The 20699-nt window shown below is 47.8% G+C and overlaps 1 protein-coding gene across 1 annotated transcript in view; it reads right to left on the bottom strand.

Moving 5' to 3' along the window:
* The window catches only part of RNF224 (ring finger protein 224), a 101718-nt gene that overhangs the window by 46096 nt on the left and 34923 nt on the right, over nt 1-20699 (bottom strand). Inside the window, exon 2 of the mRNA XM_085610132.1 lies at nt 5458-5628. Within this exon, the coding sequence (XP_085466258.1) occupies nt 5458-5567 (110 nt within the window). The 5' untranslated portion in view covers nt 5568-5628. The remainder of the gene's footprint in view (nt 1-5457; nt 5629-20699) is intronic.

The following is a 20699-nucleotide window of genomic DNA, read 5'->3' as shown; positions in this document are numbered from 1 at the left end:
TCCATTGTGAAATGTCATGTTGTAGTCTGGGTCTGTGTTGTCCCCTCCTGTTCCATCCAGTTCTGTCATTGGCAACAAGTAGTGTGCCCCCATCATGTCCCTAGGTGTGCTCAGAACTAGTTGTGTGCCTGTTTGAACAGAGCCACAAGCAGGGTGTTGTGCTGTGTGGTCATCGCATGGCTCACTCATGCCTGAGTTTCCTGTTTCCACGCAATGCTTGAGTCTATGAAGTGAGACGGCAAGATGTGATTGCACAGGGTGGTGTGCAACATGTAGATTTGGTCAACTTTTGGCATGCATTGCTTGCATATGTTTGTTCTGTTGCTGCCACTGACCGGACCCTACATCTCTCTCTCTCTCATGCAGCATCACCTGTGGTTACGGAGGGACAGGAGACGGACACCAGTGGGGGGGTGAAACTAGCACCACAGCTGCCCAGGAGCCCAGTGACACCGATGTCACCAGCGCCTCAGAGGGGGACAGGAGTCTGCTGGAGGAGTCCCAGCCTGAGACGCAAAGCACCACATCATCCGATGCCAGCGGGGATGCATCCATGTTGGAGGGCACAGGGAATGGGGACTCTGCATCGACTTCCACCACACAGGGGCCATTGCCCACCCTTCCAGCCACTTCCTCTGGTGCTGCCCATGTCAGTCTCAGTAAGAGGGGACGAGTGCCCTTCACCCATGGCCCTGCTGCCCCTGCCCCTGTCCCCCCTGCTGCCTCAGTGCTGAGTCTGTGGACCTTTTGCGCCAGCTGTGTGTAGGCCAGACAGCTCTTCTAAATGCCTTCATTGACCACAACAAGAAATTGGCCCAGGTGGTTGCTTTCATGGAGGGCATACATTCCGACGTGGGTGGGCTGCACCGGACAGTCCAGGCTTTGTCATCAACAATGACGTCTGCCCTGCAACAGGCACATACTCACAGTCCAGCTCCAGTCCCTTTGTCCACCCCCCTGGCAGTGGCCATGTCTGACGATAGTGACCACGGTCCACATACATCAAAGTCACGATACAGCACACGGAGCACACAGCAGCAGCAACCCAAGCGGTCCCGGGCGCAGACACCATCCCCACAGAAGACCAAAGGCACCCCAGAGCGCAGGGAGAAAAGCCCGTCAGGCGACACCAGTGGACAAATAGCAAAGCAGCACACCTCAGGCACACATGCCTCAGTGACATCCCCATCCAAGGACTCTCCTGCCACTAAAGCATCGCGCAAAGATAATCGTACAGTGTCTGTGCCCACCAAGGAGGTGGTGCATGCCAAGGGTACACCTGGGAAGGGCTCCAAGGCAGTATCACCAACCACCTCGACTCCCATTCCAAGCCCAGTGAAGCAAGGGCACTGTAGGGGTAACACCTAATAAATAGGGGAAGGGGGTGCAGAGACGAAGCAAGGCAAAGCGTTACGCTAGGTCCAGCACATCACCAGAGGGGCTGCCAGCACCTGCACCTGCTGCAGCAGTGGTGGTGAGTGTGCCTGTTGTGCCCACACCACTTCCCATTGATCCAAAGTCAGGCAAGCCATTTAGGATCCCCAAGAAGTGGATGGGCACCCCTCCACAATCTCCCAACCACACTGTGTCTCCCGTAATCATTACTCCACCTCCACATGCCACTACAACACCTGGTCCAAGCCACTGATAGCTCTACCTCAGCTGTTCCGCTCTCTCCCTCGTCAAGTGCCCCGACAGTCCCCGAGACACCGCCTGACAGCCAAGTCTGAGTGTTAGTCACCCTCACACACCTGTCTCTCACACAGGTGGGGCTGTACTGCACATTGTTGCCCCCTGACTGTGTTGCTGACCATGGAACAGTACAGTCGCACACATTCCATGTGTAGCTTCTCATGGACTCAGTCTGCACCCTGGACTGGCCACTGGCCCTGTTGCTCTTTGCTGTGTTGGACCCTTCCCTGTGCAGCTTCTCATGGACTCAGTCTGCACTTTGTCCTGCCCACTGTCCCTGTTGCTCTTTGCTGTGTTGGACCCTTCCCTGTGCAGCTTCTCGTGGACTCAGTCTGCACTTTGTCCTGCCCACTGGCCTTGTCATTCACTGCTGTGTTGGACCCTTCCCTGTGCAGCTTCTCATGGACTCAATCTGCACTTTGTCCTGCCCACTGGCCCTGTTGCTCTTTGCTGTGTTGGACCCTTCCCTGTGCAGCTTCTCATGGACTCAGTCTGCACTTTGTCCTTACCACTGGCCTTGTCGTTCACTGCTGTGTTGGATCGTTCCCTGTGCAGCTTCTCATGGACTCAGTCTGCACCCTGGACTGGCCACTGGCCTTGTTGCTCTTTGCTGTGTTGAACTCTTCCCTGTACAGCTTCTCATGGACTCAGTCTGCACTTTGTCCTGGTCACTGGCCTTGTCGTTCACTGCTGTGTGCCCACTGCCTGTGCAGCTTCTCATGGACATGCTCTGCATCTTGTGCTTTGCTCTTCTCTTCTCATGGTACCTATCTGTGCAATATGTGAATAAAGACAGTTGCTCCTGTTGTCTATTTTGTCAGTGTCCTTACTGAATAAAGTTCTTTTGCTGTGTGTAAATGGTTTACTGTGCCACATGGTCTGTGTGGCACTTCAACATGGTCAATGTTTGGCCTCACTTGCTCTCTTTGTTTTAGGGGTGACAGGATCTTCATTTGTTTTTGACCCAGATACTTGTGGTGGCAATGGTGGCAATTTTGAATGGTTAACAGTAGTCATTTACTTGATTGGTTCATGTTGGCTCTATTGTACATATGTCAGGGGGGGTCACTGCCAGCACAGAGTGGGTTTCTGCACACGGTATTGCAGGCAGGCGGGTCATCATGTATGTGTGTTCTTCCTTTATGTGTGCCCAGTGGTGTATGTGTGTGGTCATCTTTTGATGGCCAGTCATCCTAGTCCCATGGCTTACATTCCATTTGTGCTCTTGGATGGCCAGGTAGTTGGCAGTGTGAAGGGTGTAAGTTTGTGGGGTGTGTTGATGTGTGCATGCCTCTGCAATGTCAAAAACACACATGTGTCACCCGGGAGTAGTGTGCCTATTGTTTTGATTGTTCATCCCTGTGGATGTGGTTGAATGCCCATTTGTGAGTTGTATGTTGTGCACTGTGCAGTGTGTTGGTGTGTCCTTGCAGTTCTGCTGACTCCTACTTGTTGTTTTTGTCACTTGTGAGTATGCAGAGAGTGTTATTGGCAGGTCAGTGTTGTGTTTTGTTGCACATCCATGTGTCTTGTTGCTGTTTGTGGGGACTGTGCAGACCTGCTGCTCCACATTGCCATTGTGGTTGTGTTTTCTCATGCATTGCTGTCACATGGTGCCTTCTTGCCTCCAGTGTGGCATGTTGTGTGTGTTGTCATGCCCTCCCCTATTTGTGCATTCACATATAGCATGTGCCTTCATGGGGTGTGCTAGTGTGTGGTGGGAGTGGGTGTGGCCCTATGGTCTTTGTGCCCTGCCCATGCCTGGCACTGGCCCTGCCTTCTGCATTGTGCGCATGTATTTGCTTGTGTTCGCCCGCTGTGGTGACATGACCAGGACATTGCTGCATGGTGGCGGTAGCTGTGTGTCCAGGATCCAGCGGGGTGACTTTGTGGCAGGTGGGTGATGTGTGGGTGCCCTAGTGGAGGTGTCCCTGTCCCCCCTAGGGTGTCTGATGTGGATTTGGACCCTGTGTCAGGCAGTGTGTTGTGTTTGTGTTGTTGCGTACCTGCGGCGGCGTCCGTGGTGGTCCATGAGTTCCTGGTGATGTAGCAGGTACAGCACCGGAAAGACGTGTAGAGCTGGGTCGATGGCAGTCGTGACCGGGACTCTGGTTTTGCGCTCCGCTGTCGAGCTTCCGCCATCTCTGATTGGGCGGTGTTTCCGCTGCGGTGCGTCTGCTTGCTTGAGTCATCCTAATTTGTGGAGCGGGGCGGATGTCATTCCGCACGGCGGTGAGTCTCCATTGGCTCCCAGTGCCGCGGTGGCGGGCGCACTTTGTTGGCAGTGGGTGTCGCACCGCGCCTGTCGGGAATTGGCCTATGTTTGTCCATACTAATATGGCGGGCGTGATGTCCGCTGCTGGCGGACGGAAAAAGGCATTTTTCCACACTGCCAGCACCACTGTGGTGCCTCCGCCCTACATCCTAATGGACCCCTAAGTGTATCCAGAGCTCTAAGAGTACTAACATGTCCCTACGAACAGAGAGTCCTTAGTTTCTTCCTATCTGAGAGTCATGAAATCAAGTTCAGATGATCTGACTCAATCCAATGCATAAATGAGTGCTGCTCTTTTCAGTCAACCTATGAGAAGCATTTTAAATAAATAATGATGCAGGTGGTATAAGCAATGCCCCTACATTATGACTCCAACTTTACCCCTCAGCAATGAGGAAAGAGTTACCTAAAGTAGGAGGCAACATAACCCTATACTGGAAGGTGGCACTGAAGTAAATGTAGAAAACAGGCTGGCCTCTCTACCCTATTACTAATGGTGTCTGCTAAAATAATGATTAGGATTTTCTATGTACCCTTATACAGTGCCTACTGCTGCCTACTTTGGAGTCAAATCCTAGGAGTCTGGAGACACTTCCAGCTATTGGTTTCTTCTTCAGCATTCTTTGGATGTACTATTCACTCATGCCTCCAAAGGAAACTTCAAAATGTAAACTCTACACACCAAAGGATATTGCAGGAAAGAAGCATCTGTCTTACTCTGGAGCGTGTCAACTATCTGGTGAACTCAAGAGTGAGACAAAAACTCGACTCTGTTGCACACATGTAAAATAAGAAACCCTTAGGCTCCTTAATAACAACACAATCTTCTTCTCCATGAAGATACCCTCTGCACAAATCAAAACCAACTACACGTATTCGAGAATAAACTTTATAATTCAAGAAGGATGGCAAGTCACAATTCTGAAGGCTCGATAGTGAGACAAACTGAGGACCAAGATATGATCAAGCCACAAACACCTGATCTTCAGATGAACCATTAGAAAAAACTCTTAAAGACAAATTTTTACCAGACCCGGTCACTTCATTTTGAGGAATATGTTGATTCCAAAAATGTTATGGTGTGTTGGGTTTTACATTTCAATTTTAATTTTTGGAAATTGTTGGACTTATCCTCTAAAATCTTATCTGCATATTGTACAGGTTCATATCAAAACCTTCCCAAAATAAGAATGTTGACAAGAGGGGCACTTTGTGTCATACAGAGAGTAGGCCCCATGATCTTTTTGTAATTGACTGGGTATGTGAATTTTTTATGAGAAATAACAAAATGAGTAAGAAATGTCCTAGTCTGGGTCTCGAAATTATGCTTTGCTTTCTTATGATGCACAATTGAGTAAATGTTTACAACTGCATTGAATTCTAACATTCCTCTTCAGCTCCCAACATATTTTAGATATAAAAGCATATGCAGATGTTCTAACCGCTTTCCTCTTGACTTCACATTCACATCTTTTTGGTTTTACACTCACTTGGCTTGCATGTGGGTTCTGCTTCCTGGCTCACATTTTCGGTGATGCACTAATCGAGCCCCTCCACTGCTTTCGCTGCTAACAGACTGCTGGTGAGACAGTCTGTGCATGATGAACTAAACGTTTTCCACTGCTGCGACTGAAGAGGTGTCCATGCTTGAACACAGATGCCTGTTAGAAATTAAAAAAACATTGGTTAGAGCAGTGTGTAAACAAATATATGCAGCACCATGAAGTAGAGCGTTTGATTGTACCCAAAAGGAGCAAGTTCTTTTCATATCTAGTTGTCAGCAGCTAGCTAAGGCTTACCACTTATGTCTCAAGTCAATACGAGCAATCTGTAATCTCTTTTTATTCCCATGTCACTGTTTAATGGCTGTCATAGAACCACTGTGCTCTTTCGTAGAGGCATATTCACCCTTACTAAACCCAGCAAGAACTTCATGACCCAGAGAAGATTCCTTTTCAACATCAAGTAAGAGTGAGGATTTCTCAAGCACCACAAGCAGATACAGTATGGGTGCAAACCCCATAATTGCACCCATTCGCAAAGAATACATCCCCGGATGTGCATCAAAAATGATTTACCTCCTCACTTTGTTCATTTGCACAGTTAATATCGCAAGACATCGGAATTGACTGTCGGAACTGATGAACATTCCTTATTTACTAACGGTCGCCATGTTAATTACTCATCACCGACGTGCATTACACGACAGCTCAGTCTACTCAAGGTGAACTGAACTAAGAAGACAGAGATTCATACTTTTGAAATAAATGATATGCTAGCACTAGATATTTCCCCTATTTTCATTTTACCACAGAAAAATACATTTGAAACTGAACTGGTAATCATCCGAACCTGAACCTACATATTCTTTAATATGACTACTTAATCCATAGGGCCATAGACATAGCAAACGGACAATGAATAAGCATGAAACAGTAACACATCTTAACATGCCCAGGGCAAATGAATAGTGGTGCCAGACGGATGGCTGCAGTCAAAATTCTGGCATCCTGGTAGATTATCCATACACCAAATCTTTCTGGGAACCAACATGCAGGAGATTAACATGGGGCAGGGCTTAGAGTTTGCAATATTGGGTTTACTGAAGACAGCAGATGAGTCATGCGTCAGAAATGGATCGTGCATCAAATATCTGTTACATGTGTCTGACATGCAGAAAACATGCTATTGCATAACCAACTCAGACAAGACCACATACCCATCCACTGTGGGTGCTGGGGGCTGTACGCAAGTGCCTTGTGATGGAATTCTTGGTAACAGTCTTGAGATGAACAAGAAAAATATTGAAAATATTTAAATGGTTTTGGTACTCCTGGTCTGTGATCTTGCTATATGATTTATGGTCAACATGAGGTGCTCTTGGCTGGGACATTCAGGGGACTGCCACATGGATGGCGTTTAGTATTAGGGAAAGGTAATTCAGCTTACAGGCTTGAGAGGAAGGAGATAATGGTGTGCTATGAGGTTGTTTTTTTTTTAAAGGTAAATCATGGTGTTATTTAAAAAAAAAAAATCTTTGCTCACCATCAGTCGCTCTTAACCTGTAGTCTGGCCCCTGGGGTCTGCGAGGCGTATGCAGAGGTTTCGTGACTGTTTTACAAATTTAAATAATATTAAAATTTATAAAATAAAATTAATAAAGTATGTACAAATAAAAAAGCAAAATTGAAATTTGAAGACTTTTTCAAATATTTGAGCATTTGTTTGGTGCATACATGTTTTTGTTGGTATAGTTTTGATATTCAAATCATAGAAATTGCTTAGGCTTGGGTCCCCAGCTTCCTACAGGGACTCAGTTCAGGTCCCCGGAATCCAGTAATGATTCAGTGGGGGTCCACAGCAGTCAGAAGGTTAAGAACCGCCACTTCATATGATTTAGTAAAGTACTATTAGAAAATATTTTTGAGTCAAACGACTTTGTGGACACACCTGGTTGGAATATTTTACAAGTAATAAGAAACAGTGAGCATTTTAAAATACTTTCAATATGTCTCATCAAAGAAGTTGCAAAGCGTACTGCAGAGAAAGTGCATAAGGCAGTACTGAATGAAGTTATCGTTCCAATCAAGTAGTAATTAGAAATGGTAGATATCAGGCTTCCTGGCCCCTCTCTTGGGTCTGTGAACCCATATAGTCTTCTGGACTTTTGTTGGACCTCCAACATGCATTGTGGACCTGGTACTGGGTTTTCGCCGGGGTAATAGTTAATTGTGAAAAATTGGCTATCTCTGCAAGTGCAACTGTCATACAAATTAATAAATAACCTTCTACAATCACAGTGATCTTCTAAACTGTGATGGCAAAAACCAGTACTGGTGAGGTGTAATACGTACTATTCTAATACTACTCAAATAACTGTGAACCCCCAGGCCCCGAAATATTGAAATAATCCACTTCATCCAAATTTTATGATAAAGGGGGTAGCAAAGCAAACAGCTCACCATTGTCTTAAATCGCAGCAACTACAATCTGATGACAACTTCAAGCGACTGACCAGTTTACAGTAAAACTTGCTAATAGTAGAAAATCAGATATAAATTTCATGTTTTGAGTCGTGGCAAACTATAGCTGTACTAGGAAGATCAGGAGACCACCCTTCTTCGCAAGATCATTCAACAAATATGTTCTAAAAGGAACTATCACACCTTTTCCACCTGTGCATAAGCTTGCACCAGTTTGGAAACATAGGGGCTGATTAGGATGGTGGAAGGACCGCCACCGCCAGCTATGCAGTGGCGGTTCTTCCGCCATCGGACCGTGATTTTACCCCCACCAAATTAGGATGGCGGGGGAATCCGACAGCGATCGTGGCTGTCGTAAAGACCGCCCGCACGGAACCGCCACAGGCAATCGTTCCGATTGCCTGGCGGACGGTCCACATTGTGTAAAATGGTGGCGGTGCCTAGTTGGCCCCGTCCGCCAAATTACAATGCGGGCTTCGCCAGCCTTTCCGCAGTGAGTAAACCGCCATTGAAAGGCTGGGGGAGATTGGTTTTGGGGGCCCGACGCTGGCCCCCCTTGTGTTGGGGGAGGTGTAGGTGCACTTGGGGGTATCCATGGTACCTCCCTACATTTCACTGCACCAAGTGGCAGGCGCCATGTGGTGCCTGCCACATAGTGCAGTGAAATGCACAACATGCGCTTTTAACATGCACTTTCAACATCGCAGCGGGTGCTGCTGTCAGCAGGACCCACAGCAATGTTAAAATGCAAGATACGACCACCATGGTGGCGGTCGCATCCCAATTTGGTGTGTGGAACCGCCGCATGTATTGCGGACGGTCCCAGTCACCACCACGATGGCGGAAGGACTCCAGTCCGTCCGCCATCGTAATCGGCCCCATAGTTTCCTATTTTCAGTCAACAAACCGTGGTGATGCTAGGCATCTGTCTTAGTCAGGGGTTCTACAGTAGGCAAGAGAGTTGGACATCCTCAAGCCTTTTAAATGCACATGCAACTTTCACAAGCGTCTAGAGTCAGCTGATTTGAAGAAAGCAATGTATATGTGCTGTTACTTACTTACAAAGTATTTAAAAATGGAGGTGGTGTTGCTTACTTATCTTACGTGCACTCACAAAGTAGCAACTCATTTTCATGTAACTCAAACTGTTTCACTAGTTTTCTTTCATTGTTCTTTTCATGAGAGCAGAAACAACGTTTCATATTCCGGACGATAAAATAGCTTTGCTAGGTAAACAAAATATTTTTGGTACTGTATCCAAATTGTGTCTCCAGTTGTGTCAGCGTTAGTGATGCAATCTAACAAATAGGTGACTGATAGGGTCAATAATTACAGTTTGGTAAAAAAACATCTGCTCAGATGTAAAAAGAGTCTCTAATATGTCATCCGTCAGTATAAGCACGTAAAAAGAGAAGTGTAGAAGAGTTTACTTACACGAAGACTTAAACCAGAATCTACAGCACTATGGGGCATATCAACAACAACCGGCGATAATTATCGCTAAGCGCACTTAGCGCTAGGATAATTATCGCCGGCTAGCGTTGATTTTTATCGCTGAGATAGCGTGCTATTAGCAACGCTTATCTCAATAGCGATAAAAATCCTCACGCTAAGTGGCTAACGTGAGATTATCGCTGGAAACCCAGCGATAATCTCACGTTAGCTTGTTGATAGGGACAGACAAACTTAGCCATGATATCCTCCTTTCATAGGATATCATGGCTAAGTCAGAAAAATACCAGACGTAAAAAAGCAGCGTTAACCGCGGTTAGCGCTGCTTTTTTTGTCTCTAACAGGGTTAGCAATATTCTTGATAATAGGAGAAATGTCGCTTAGCGACATTTCTCCTATTATTTTACTCTGGAACGCCCCCTTTGCATCTCATTAGAGATAGAAGGGGAAGCGTAGAGTAATAGGGTGCTAACATGCAAATTTGCATGTTAGCACCCTGTTGTTGATAGGGTGCTAGTTTTATCTCTGCTTTTTTGGCTTTTAAAGCCAAAAAAGCAGAGATAACGCCCTTGTTGATATGCCCCTAAATAAGCAAACACTCGATCACAAGAGATTCAAGGGGTCGCCACATGGAAATCTGTGAACGCTTTCTGCGCTCACTTTGACCTGGCTTTATATCCGTGAGGTGAGGCACATATTCGACTAGCACTTTGGCAGAATGTGTTAACCAGAAATGATAGCCTCATTACAGCTGTTTCTTTCAGGAAAAGCTATTTTATTCCAAAAGCGTCCGAATCTATGATTATTACTTAGATGTTCTACAATCTCCCCTGTTGATTTTTTACGGACTCTAGGCTTGTTATGTGTTGCCCCTTAATTCCGATAGGGCCAGTGACGGCGTTAACGCCTTCATGATATTGAAGATATCCGCAGTAAATCCACATATTCGGTGTGCTTCGTCTGGACATTTCAGCTGCTAAACAGGGCCAATGTGTCTGGATGAAACTCCAAGGATAATTGAGGAATTAGCAGAGTAGCTGGGTACGGTATGTGTTCAAAACATTCTAAGGTGCTTAAATAATTTATATGGCCAGCAAAGGTGATGCTCCATTCACCCTTTGGATGCTGTAAACGAAGCCCAAATAACTGAACAGGTGAATAATCAGAAGAGATTCAGGTAGGTAGAACTTAAGTTACAGAGACACCGTGAAAGTGCACATGAGGTACAGCCACTTTGGCCCGCTTCCTGCTCCAGCAACGACCACCTTCCAATGATGAATTACGTTTCCCATCAGGGACCTTTCATGGTTGCAATAGTGGAAGGAGCTCTTTTTGTTCACATAACAACAGGGCACAGAAAAGCTCAGAGTCAATCGAAAAAATAAAAATAAATATATTGACATAAAGATAAGGGAAGAGTGAATCAAGGTATGAATACAAAAAGCATGCATGAGAGAAGCAGAGTCAATCTGTTAGAGGGCAATGTGGGCAGAGCTATAAGGGGACTGCAGGGGGGTATGACTTTCTGGAAAACGCTCCCGCTGTCCGTGGCAGGACGAGTAGCTCTGCTTAAGATGGTGGCACTACCTAGGCTTCTGTATTATTTTAGGACCCTCGCCATCTGGTTCCCAGCGATACTTTTTAAACAATTGCAGTCAATAATCACGGGCTTTCTTTGGCACACTGGCAGGCGACGGGTGGCCCTGAAAACCTTATTACGCCCGAGAGGGGAGGGTGGTTTAGCAGTACCGGACTTCGAGTCCTAATACCTTGCGACCCAACTGCAATGGTTTACTCAGGAGGTGGCTCTGGAGTTCCGGGGAGTGGGTGAATGAGAAGACGGATGAGTGCCCAGACAGATATTGTCTTGCATCATTTTACAGCAACCAATGTCCCTCAGGACACTCTCCACGGAAGTCAAAACTTATAGATTGAGTTGAAACAGAAGCCAACGGAGGGTGCATATTGCACGCCCCTATGCTCCTGAGATTCCTATAGCATGTGCACTATACTCCCACATGGGGGTAACTGGTCGGAGATTAACCAGTGGACTGACCTGGGCCTGACAGAATAGGAGATTTATACGAGGAGAATGTTCTACTACCCTTTGAGACTCTGAGGGAACGGTATGACCTGCTCCGTGGGGACTACCTGCTCCACTCGGCCCTAGTGGCGGCAATTCAAAAATATTGGGGGGAGGGACTCTCCGAGCCAAAGACCTCCACGATCTGCCAATATGTCATGTTAGTGGCGGGCACAATTAAGGCAGTTACGTGCTTATACTGACGGATGACATATTAGAGACTCGCCCCCCTAGTAGAATTGAAACAGAAATGGGAGGAGGACTTGGGTAGTGAGATCTCAGAGAAGGTGTGGGCTGAATTGGTGGAGCGACCCTTGAAATGCACTAGGAATGCTAGATTCCAACTGGTCCAATTTTTCAAACTACATAGAGCATACCTAACCCCAGCAAAAATTAACGAATACTTTAATGTGACTACAGCGCCGTGTCCGAGATTTGGCAAAGATGGGGCCGATTTTAGACATATTGTTAGAAGGTGGTTCTGACACTATGGGCCGCCCGGATTTTGGGATTTTTGAGCACCAGTAAAAACTCAACAATTAGGTGCTCAAAAATCCAAAAATCCGGGCGGCCCATAGTGTCAGAAGCACCTTCTAACGCATATGCTCTGGGATTGTCCCAATATATTGATGTACTGGGAGGAAGTATTAGACCTGCTCTGCGATATAACTGAGAGACGTATTGACCTGGCGCCGGGCCCTTGTTTACTTCACTTGTTCCCTCATACCTCCAAAAATAAGATAACTAGCGAGTTCCTAGATCTAGGGCTGGTATTAGCTAAAAGGGAGATTACGGCACACTGAAAGGCTATAAGGGGCCCGAGCTATCAAAAGATGGAGGAATGTATTTCTTAGATGGGCAGAATGCGAGGGTACTGCCAGATTGAAAGCAGCGCGCCGCGCAAATAGTGAAAAGGCACTAGAGGCTGCAAGGGCTTGGGAAGCGCTTAAATTACTGCTGAAAGCGTAAGAAACAGACTCTGATGTGGACTCTACAGTGAATGATCTGAATGATCCGAGTGTCCCTGCTTGATGCCTGCTAGGGTACCATAGATATGAGGAAGCCTGGATGATACCTGTAATTGATCCTTGAGTTGCTATAGACCCAACTGCTATCCATAGAAATGTATAAGCCTGCTGCAATTGATTGTCATTATGTACCTAGATACTACTACCATTGGATTTTCATGCCAAAAGTGCCACGTCTAGTGGGGAGGGGGGTGGAAGGGGGGGATTCTGGGGGTGGGGGGGGGTTTGAGTCAGTTTTACTCAGTATTTGTTCCTTGTAGGCTGCTGACTCGAACTTTATTACATTGGCACAGATATAATGGTCCTGCACTAATGTTGGAGCTGCTTTGAGATATTTTCGACTAATGACTTGCACTGAACTATTTCACAGCAGTCCGGAACTATATGACATGATAGGAATGTGACCTTACCTGGAGACCAAATCGATGATATGGGAACCTGATATCCTGTGTATGTTGGATGATTCTTTTGTTAAAATGAATAAAACAATATTTTTTTTAAAAATGAGAGAAGCAGAGTCAAAAAGTCTCCCATCTGAGATGGGGGAAGCCCAAAGGATCTACTAATATTTAAATGCACAATCTTTGAGTGTTTTATAAAACATGTAGCAATCCCCTGGTTGCGCTCACAATTGCACTCCTGTAGAAGACCCCTTAACTGCTCTCCTCATGCTCCACCACAATCCATCATGTACCCTAACTGGATTCCCATTCATTTCTTCAATCACTATGGGGTGGCAGAATTTGGAAAAACACCTTTTAACCAAGACTGGCTGCTTTATGTTTATAATGTCACTGATACGCACACGGCCTGCTTTTCTCCCTTTTTAGGACTGGCCCGGATATCTTTCCAGCAGTCTCAACAGCCTAATGTAACCTACAAAATAATACATTGTATAATAGTGACATTACATAAGATAGGTGCTTGGGTCAGTTATCTTTAGCTATCAGCTTGTTGGAGTGTCAAGGAAATGTTGAGTCAAGTCCCAAAAAAGTATACATACAATGTGGGAATGGGTCAGCGATCTTTAGTTACTGGCTTGGTTGGGAAAGTGAATCTTATCTTGGATAAACCACAGAACAGGCATCTGGTAACTGCAGTGTCAATTATGTGGAGTGATGGCATTTTGCCTAGACATGGAAGTCTAGAATTCCACTGAATATCCAGATTTTGCAATGTCTCAGCAGTAGTGGGCTTTTAATGGTTCATCTTTTAGTGTGGCAAAGGTGGAAATGTAGTTAATGTGAAAGCTCTTGCTTCTGGAAGCAGTAATCGGTAACTGTATGCTTTTTTGGAAAACAAATTCTAGGTGAGTGTGAACATTTTGCACTGCTAGGAACTTTAACATTTTGGTTTAATTTTTTTGCTCGTAGTAAGTTTGAATGGTCATCTTAACAACAATGTGCTTTGAATATAAACTTAACTCATATCTGGTTTATATTGTAGTTGCACATGGCACGTACCCTGTAACAGTATATACATTTTTGGGGCATCCTTAATACGAAGTAAGTGGATCAGGGTAAGTTTTATGTAAACTTAATACGCACAGAGCAAAATACCATGAGTTATTGTTTGATACAGCGCTCCGTACCCTAATCTTGCCATTTGTAAGCACTGTAAATAACAATTACAGGTGGCATTTTTTTTCTGCTGTATAAATGTTTTGAATATTTCGTTGTGTGCTAAATAAGAATACATTCTCAGCGTAAATGATGCTGGAACCATCACACTGGAGATGATCTAGGCAGAAACTGTCAGATCTATTGCGTTTGCCAGTGCTCTTTTGGAATTGCGATATGCCTTGTGCACATCTCTCTTGGACTTGAGAGTTACCAGCACCACCTGATCTACTGACTTCACATTCACCTTCAAGTCCCCCAGCTTCTCAACGAGTCCAGACACAAACAAGTCAAAGCCTTTGTTCACCCTAGAAAAAGGAAAAATCTGAGAAAAATAATGCATTTCTATAATCAAGTAAGGGCCTGTAAAATGAAGGAAAAGTGCCTGGCTTTATGGATTCAGGCAGAAACCTACAATCTTTTTCACTAACAGAAATCAGTTCTTGAAACTTCAAAATGTGTAAAATTTAAATTCCAAGGGCTTAAACATGGCAAACAGACTGGAGCATGGGTCTGCCACATTATTTATTTACCACGTCTAATGAAGCTTTTACTATGCCAGTAAACAAACTGGAAAATCAAGAGAAGGACCGGGTGGCATTTCTAAATTATGTTCAAGTAATGTTTTTCCCCAAAAAGATCGAGGGGTATATTCACAAGAACGTGTGCTAAACATCACAAAAAAAATGTTAACGCAACTTTACACATCGCAGCCTAACGGGGAAAATAACCCTGTGTCAACATGGAATTCACAACAAGGCGGTACCATGCGATAGTCTGCCGAAACCGCGGACAATGTCCGCGATACAACCACCTCGATGGAGATAAAAATACAAACCACAACACCAAAAATCCTGCGATGGTCCAAAGCGCGATGAGGAAATCAGCAATAAGCAGGGCCAGGCCTGCAACACACGCCTGGCCGGCGGGAAAAATCACCATAAAAGTAGAAAAAACACCCAAACACAAACTGACCAATACCCAAGCACCACGGAGGCAGCCGGAGCAGGCACAGAGGATGAGCGCAACCCCACAATCACCCCGGACGACCAGCCTGGGACCTCGGGGACAGGGAAGGGCAAGGATAAGAAGAAGAGGAAGAAGAAGTTCAGTCCGCAGGCGAACAGGATCATAATCACGGAGGTGATGGAACACCATCAACAACTGTTTGTCACCTCCAACGTGCCATTGGGCACCAAAACAGGAATATGGCGGGACATTGTGGACAAGGTGAATGCCGTTGGAGAGCACAAGAGGACAATGGACAAGGTCAAGAGGCGATGGAATGACATCAAGCGGAAGACCAAGGAGAAACTCAAAGCCAACCAGAAGGCAGCAATGCAGACTGGAGGCGGGGGCCCAGCGCCACAGCTTGAGCTGGATGACATGGAGGAGCTGCTCGACAGGACACAACACAACCGTAACAGGGTGAGTGACCGCCAGGTACTGGGGGGGACGAGTGGAGATGGCCATGATGGCACACAAGCACAATCAAGCAGAGCAAAGTACACACCCTCAATGATCTGCCCAGATCCATAGACTGTCACAATATACAATGCCATGCTGTCTGAATGTCAACATGTCCCATGGGGCTACATACATGTGGACACATTGCAATACACCATCTCCGCTTCACATTGCAGGGCCAGCGTCAACACCCCCTGCAGAGCAGTCCGAGCCATTCTTCACCGATGATGAGGAGGACAACCTCTGCATCGACACCCAAGCCCTCCTAGACATCATTGACATAATCTGCGACTCACCTCCACGATCAGGGCTGACCAGCTGCATCGAGGAGATCCCACCCACCACCAAAACCACCCAGCAGGAGCCCGTCAGTCTCCCAAAACCCCCAGGAACAACACATGGCCTTCCAACGCCGTATGCTGGAGGCCCAGAGGGAGATGGCTGGGCAGGTGCGGGTGGGGTTCGACCTCATGGCAACCAAACTGGACGCCATCCATGGGTGTCTAGACCTGCTCCATGGCCTCCAACTAGCCCTGACTGACATCGCTGGAGTCCTGACACGGAGAGAAGAACACCTGTCCACTCAGAGGGGCTCCAGTGATAGCAGCCGTGAGCTGGCACACATGTGGAGGCTCATGGAGGACATGGTGTGTATGGAGGTGGAAAGGACGGCAGCCACCGCTGTACATCAGCAAAATGTAGCTGGGATCTACCATGCCCTGCAGATCATCATCATGGCATTGCTGCCACAGGGCATGGCGATGATGAATGCTGCTGCCCCCACACCATCCACATCTCCGCTCCCTGGTGTGTCAGTGTCCCACAGTGCGGCAGGCATATCCACTCCGGCACCTGATGTGTCACTGCCACACAGTGTGGCCGACAACCCTCCTCTGGCCCCTGATGTGTCAGTGGCACACAGTGCCCCAGCCAGTACTGCAACACCCACAGGTGGGGCAGAGCACACATCCGGGGACGAGGACGTGGATGGGTTTGTGATCAGGAGGCACTAGCTTTCATGTATGCCACCTGGCCTGTTCCTGCTTGGTGCCGCATATGGCCCCATGACCTTCCACTGATCCCCTGATACACTCCAATGCACTCACCTTGGACAGCGACATGGACTGCCATATCCTGCTTGATGACCAATGACACAGTGACCAGACTGCGGACTGTACCCTTCCTCTTCCACAGTACTTGTCATCCCCGGATGGACTCTGGCTGGCCCTTCACGGGCCCATATTGTGTAGTGTGCTCGGCATTGCCCTGTACCGCTCCAGCTGCAGGACTGCACTGGATGTGCAATAAACATCCAGTGACGCACTGCTGTGTTTTGTCTATTATTATTCATGTATGAATGTGTGGGTGAATGTAGGGACAGTGATGTCCCTTGCGTCAATGATGCTCATCCTGTGGGATGCCAGTCAGAGGGTGCTACATTGCATATTGTGTACCGGGTCCCACTACAACAGGGACACACGCATCAGTCACTTCCATGTCCGGACATGGACTGAACTATGCCCAGATCCCACGAGTCATTGTTGCATGCCCTGCGCTGGTCTGGCATATGGCAAGCCAGACCACTCCTCTTACGCTCCGAGGGGGGGCCCTCATTGCGACCCGTCGCAGGCGTACTTGCTAGTGGTGTGCAGGTCACTGGTCTAGTTGTCAGCATGTCACAGCCACTCCCTGAGGGCAGGTTTGCACGCACACCACACCCATCCGGCACAGGCGTCACAGGCCATGTGACTCCGCCAACATAAGGGGCCGACGACATCACATTCCCCTCTGCCGGTGGTGACTGGATGACGGACGCTCCACGGTTCTCAATCATAAAGGGCCCATGAGTTGTTGCGCATAGGTTTAGTGGCACCGGAGGCCTTGTGGCAGTCACAGGCCTACCACCACGTGGCGCTGACTGGGGTTGCACAGGGTTAGTGGCACCTGGAGCAATGTGCTCCGATTTCTTTGATGCATATTATTCTCACAGAAAGACTCTAAGGAGGTGACAGTTTGTTCTGCATGAGCCACTGAAACCACAACAATTTCCTGTAGAATAATATGCATCAAAGAAGTGGGAGCACATGTGATTGAAGCCCATAGTTGTTATCCCCCGACGAAGGGCTTCATCAGCCCAAAATGCATTGGGATGGGATGATATGAACAACACTTCTATTGTGGATAAACAAGACATGAAGAAATATGACTTTAAATAAGGCGGGATGTTATCCCTCATCGCAACACCGCGCTCAACCTGTGGCGTTTGCATGGGGTGCTCGCGCGGGTCCCGTTCAAATGAGAGCCGGCCATTTTGGCGTCCCTGGACGCCACTATGGCGTTCGACACGCTTGAGTGGCCGTATATTTGGGCGACGCTGGCTAAGTTTGGTTTTGGCCCGGGATTTATTGGTTGGGTGAAACTGTTATACTCCGGACCGCTGGCGCAGGTGGCGGTAAACGGTAGAGTGTCGGCTCCGTTTGAGCTGGGCAGGGGCACGCGGCAGGGCTGCCCGCTATCGCCGCTCCTCTTCGCGCTTGCCTTGGAGCCCCTGGCGGAGTGGCTGCGGTGGCACCCTTCTATCCGTGGTCTCCGATGGACCCCCGAGTATGAGGATCGCGTATCCCTTTACGCTGATGATATTCTCTTATACCTTGCTTCCCCTCGTAAATCGCTGATTGTACTTGTGGATGTTTTGCATTCATTTGGCCGCAACTCCGGCTTAGTCATCAACTGGGCTAAATCCTGTGTGTATGTCCTTTCCGGGGAGGCTCCTATCCTTCCGCGGGGTTGTCCTATCCAGATCGCTCCGCAGGGATTTAAGTACCTGGGTATCTTCATTACCCTGGACGCTGAGGCCCGATATAAACAGAACTTGCTCCCCCCCCTCCAGCGCCTGAAGGAAGACGTGGCGCGTTGGAGGCGCCTGCCGCTCTCACCGCTCGGCCGTGCGGCATTGTTTAAGATGATGTCGCTGCCACGTTTCCTATACGCTTTACAGAACACGATGGACGTTGTCCCGGCGCGCTACTTTCGCGAGATGGAGAGTCTGCAGCGACGCTTGTTCTGGGAGGGTAGGCCGCATATCGCCCTTGCGAAGCTGACGCTCCCGTGGTACGACGGGGGGGTCGCCCTCCCGGACATCAAACGATATTACTGGGCCTCCCAGCTGGCTGCTATAAACCACGGCCTTTATGGGCCCGCTCTTAACCCAGCCTTTGAAATGGATAAACTATTACTGCCGGGTGGCGACTATAATCGGGCGCTTTATTCTAGATCGCTCGACGCACGTCTGACGGGCCCTACGCGGGTCGCGGTACGGGTGTGGCACGCGGCAAACTCGGCGATGGGGTGGAAGGATCGGTTGACCCGGGCGACGCCGCTGTATGCATCTGAGCGGCTGGGCTCCCTGTGGACCTCGAAGGGCTTTGAGAAGTGGGATATGATAGGCATCAGCAAGGTGGGCGATCTCTGGACGAGGGGGGGATTCAAAACGTTCGATGTGCGGCAGACTGAATTCCAGTTGCAGGACAGGGAGTACTTTCGATATATTCAGGTCCGTCACGCGCTGTGCTCCGTATTCCCGGATGTTGCCTCCATCCCGGAGTCTTCCCCTCTGGAAGATAGAGTGCTAGATGGGCATGTACCGGACGGCACGATTTCATTGATTTACAAAAAGCTCATCAACGATCGCTCGGGATTGCTGACTAGCCTTCGTGAGGTGTGGGTGGCCGATGGATTGGAGCTGGATGACGAGGATTGGGTGTCTGCGGTGGCCTCCCCGAAAGAGGTGGCCATACCGGCTCGCCTTCACTTCGTCCAGCTCAAGATACTCCATAGGGTCTATGTTACGGGGCTGGGTCTGATGCGTATGGGATATGCCGTGGATGGGTTGTGTAAGCGTGGGTGTGGTTCTTTAGGGACCTTCCTTCATATTTTGTGGGAATGCCCGGAGGTGGCGCGATTCTGGCGTGATGTGCACGCGGTGTTGCAGGCGGTCACGCATGTGACGCTGCTTCCCGAGGCGAGGAGATGTCTGCTAAATGTGTGGGAGCCGACTGACTACTCAGTGCCGCAGACGTGGTGGGTGACTCTGGGATATATGGTGGCCAAGCGTGACATTGCGCAATTGTGGGGTTCCCAGAGGTTGCCAACGGTCTCGGCGTGGAAGGACAACATGGATTGGTGTATGTTTCGGGAAAAGGTAGTGTATGTTGCGAGAGGTAAGCCTGGGAAATGGGTGAAAGTGTGGGGCCCCTGGAACACCTACCGCGGCGGAATTTGTACCCCGCCGCTGACGCCTGATCTGGCACTGGCCCCGTCTCCTTAGTCTGCTTGTCGCCTTGGTTCTGGGCTTTGAGTCCACTTTGTCTCCTATCCCCCCCCCCCGCTATTCCTGTGGATCGGTAGGGTCCTCCCCAGGGGAGCTCATACTGTTGCTTTGACTTTTGGCTGCCTTGTGGATTTGTTTGTTGTTTCTTATATAAAAATGGAACCGCCATGTGGAGGGTCCAGACGGTGTGGCCGCCAACGCTTCTTTCAACTCCTGTGACCTCTCTCACGCTGCAGCGACTGTTTACTGACTGTATTCTATGCTCATACTGTTTGCTAGCGGCCGGCCCGAAGGTTGTAGGCCCATCTTTGTATATCTTTTGAATTCTGTAATAAAGGTTTCAAAAAAAAATAAAATAAATAAAGAAGATTTTTGACTTCTGCTTCACAGTCAAAAAAAAAAAAAAAATAAGGCGGGATGAAGAACATTGAATACCACCACTGAAAAATAAAACATTGCAATTGAACTTTGGTGAATATTTGATTTACATCAATGAAGATGGTTTACCGCTTATAATAGGGACATTGGCTGTGCTAAAGGGGATGAACCCCAATTGGGGAACGCTGCTTTTCATTATTATTTGTTTACACTCGAGGATCAGACAGTGAAACCCTTTATGCACGCTACCAATTGAATACAATTTTATGAAAGACTGGAATACAGGGAGTGCGTGATCATTTCTATATAAGTGAGAACGTGGTCACTGTCACACGGCACAAGGATGTTTCAAAACCTCCATTTCTCAATTTGATATGCACCATGGGTGGTTG

The sequence above is a fragment of the Triturus cristatus genome, chromosome 1_2 (assembly GCF_964204655.1).
Source record: "Triturus cristatus chromosome 1_2, aTriCri1.1, whole genome shotgun sequence".
Classification (NCBI taxonomy): domain Eukaryota; kingdom Metazoa; phylum Chordata; class Amphibia; order Caudata; family Salamandridae; genus Triturus; species Triturus cristatus.
The sequence above is the reverse complement of the archived record's forward strand: the minus strand, read 5'-3'. Positions and strand labels throughout refer to the sequence as shown.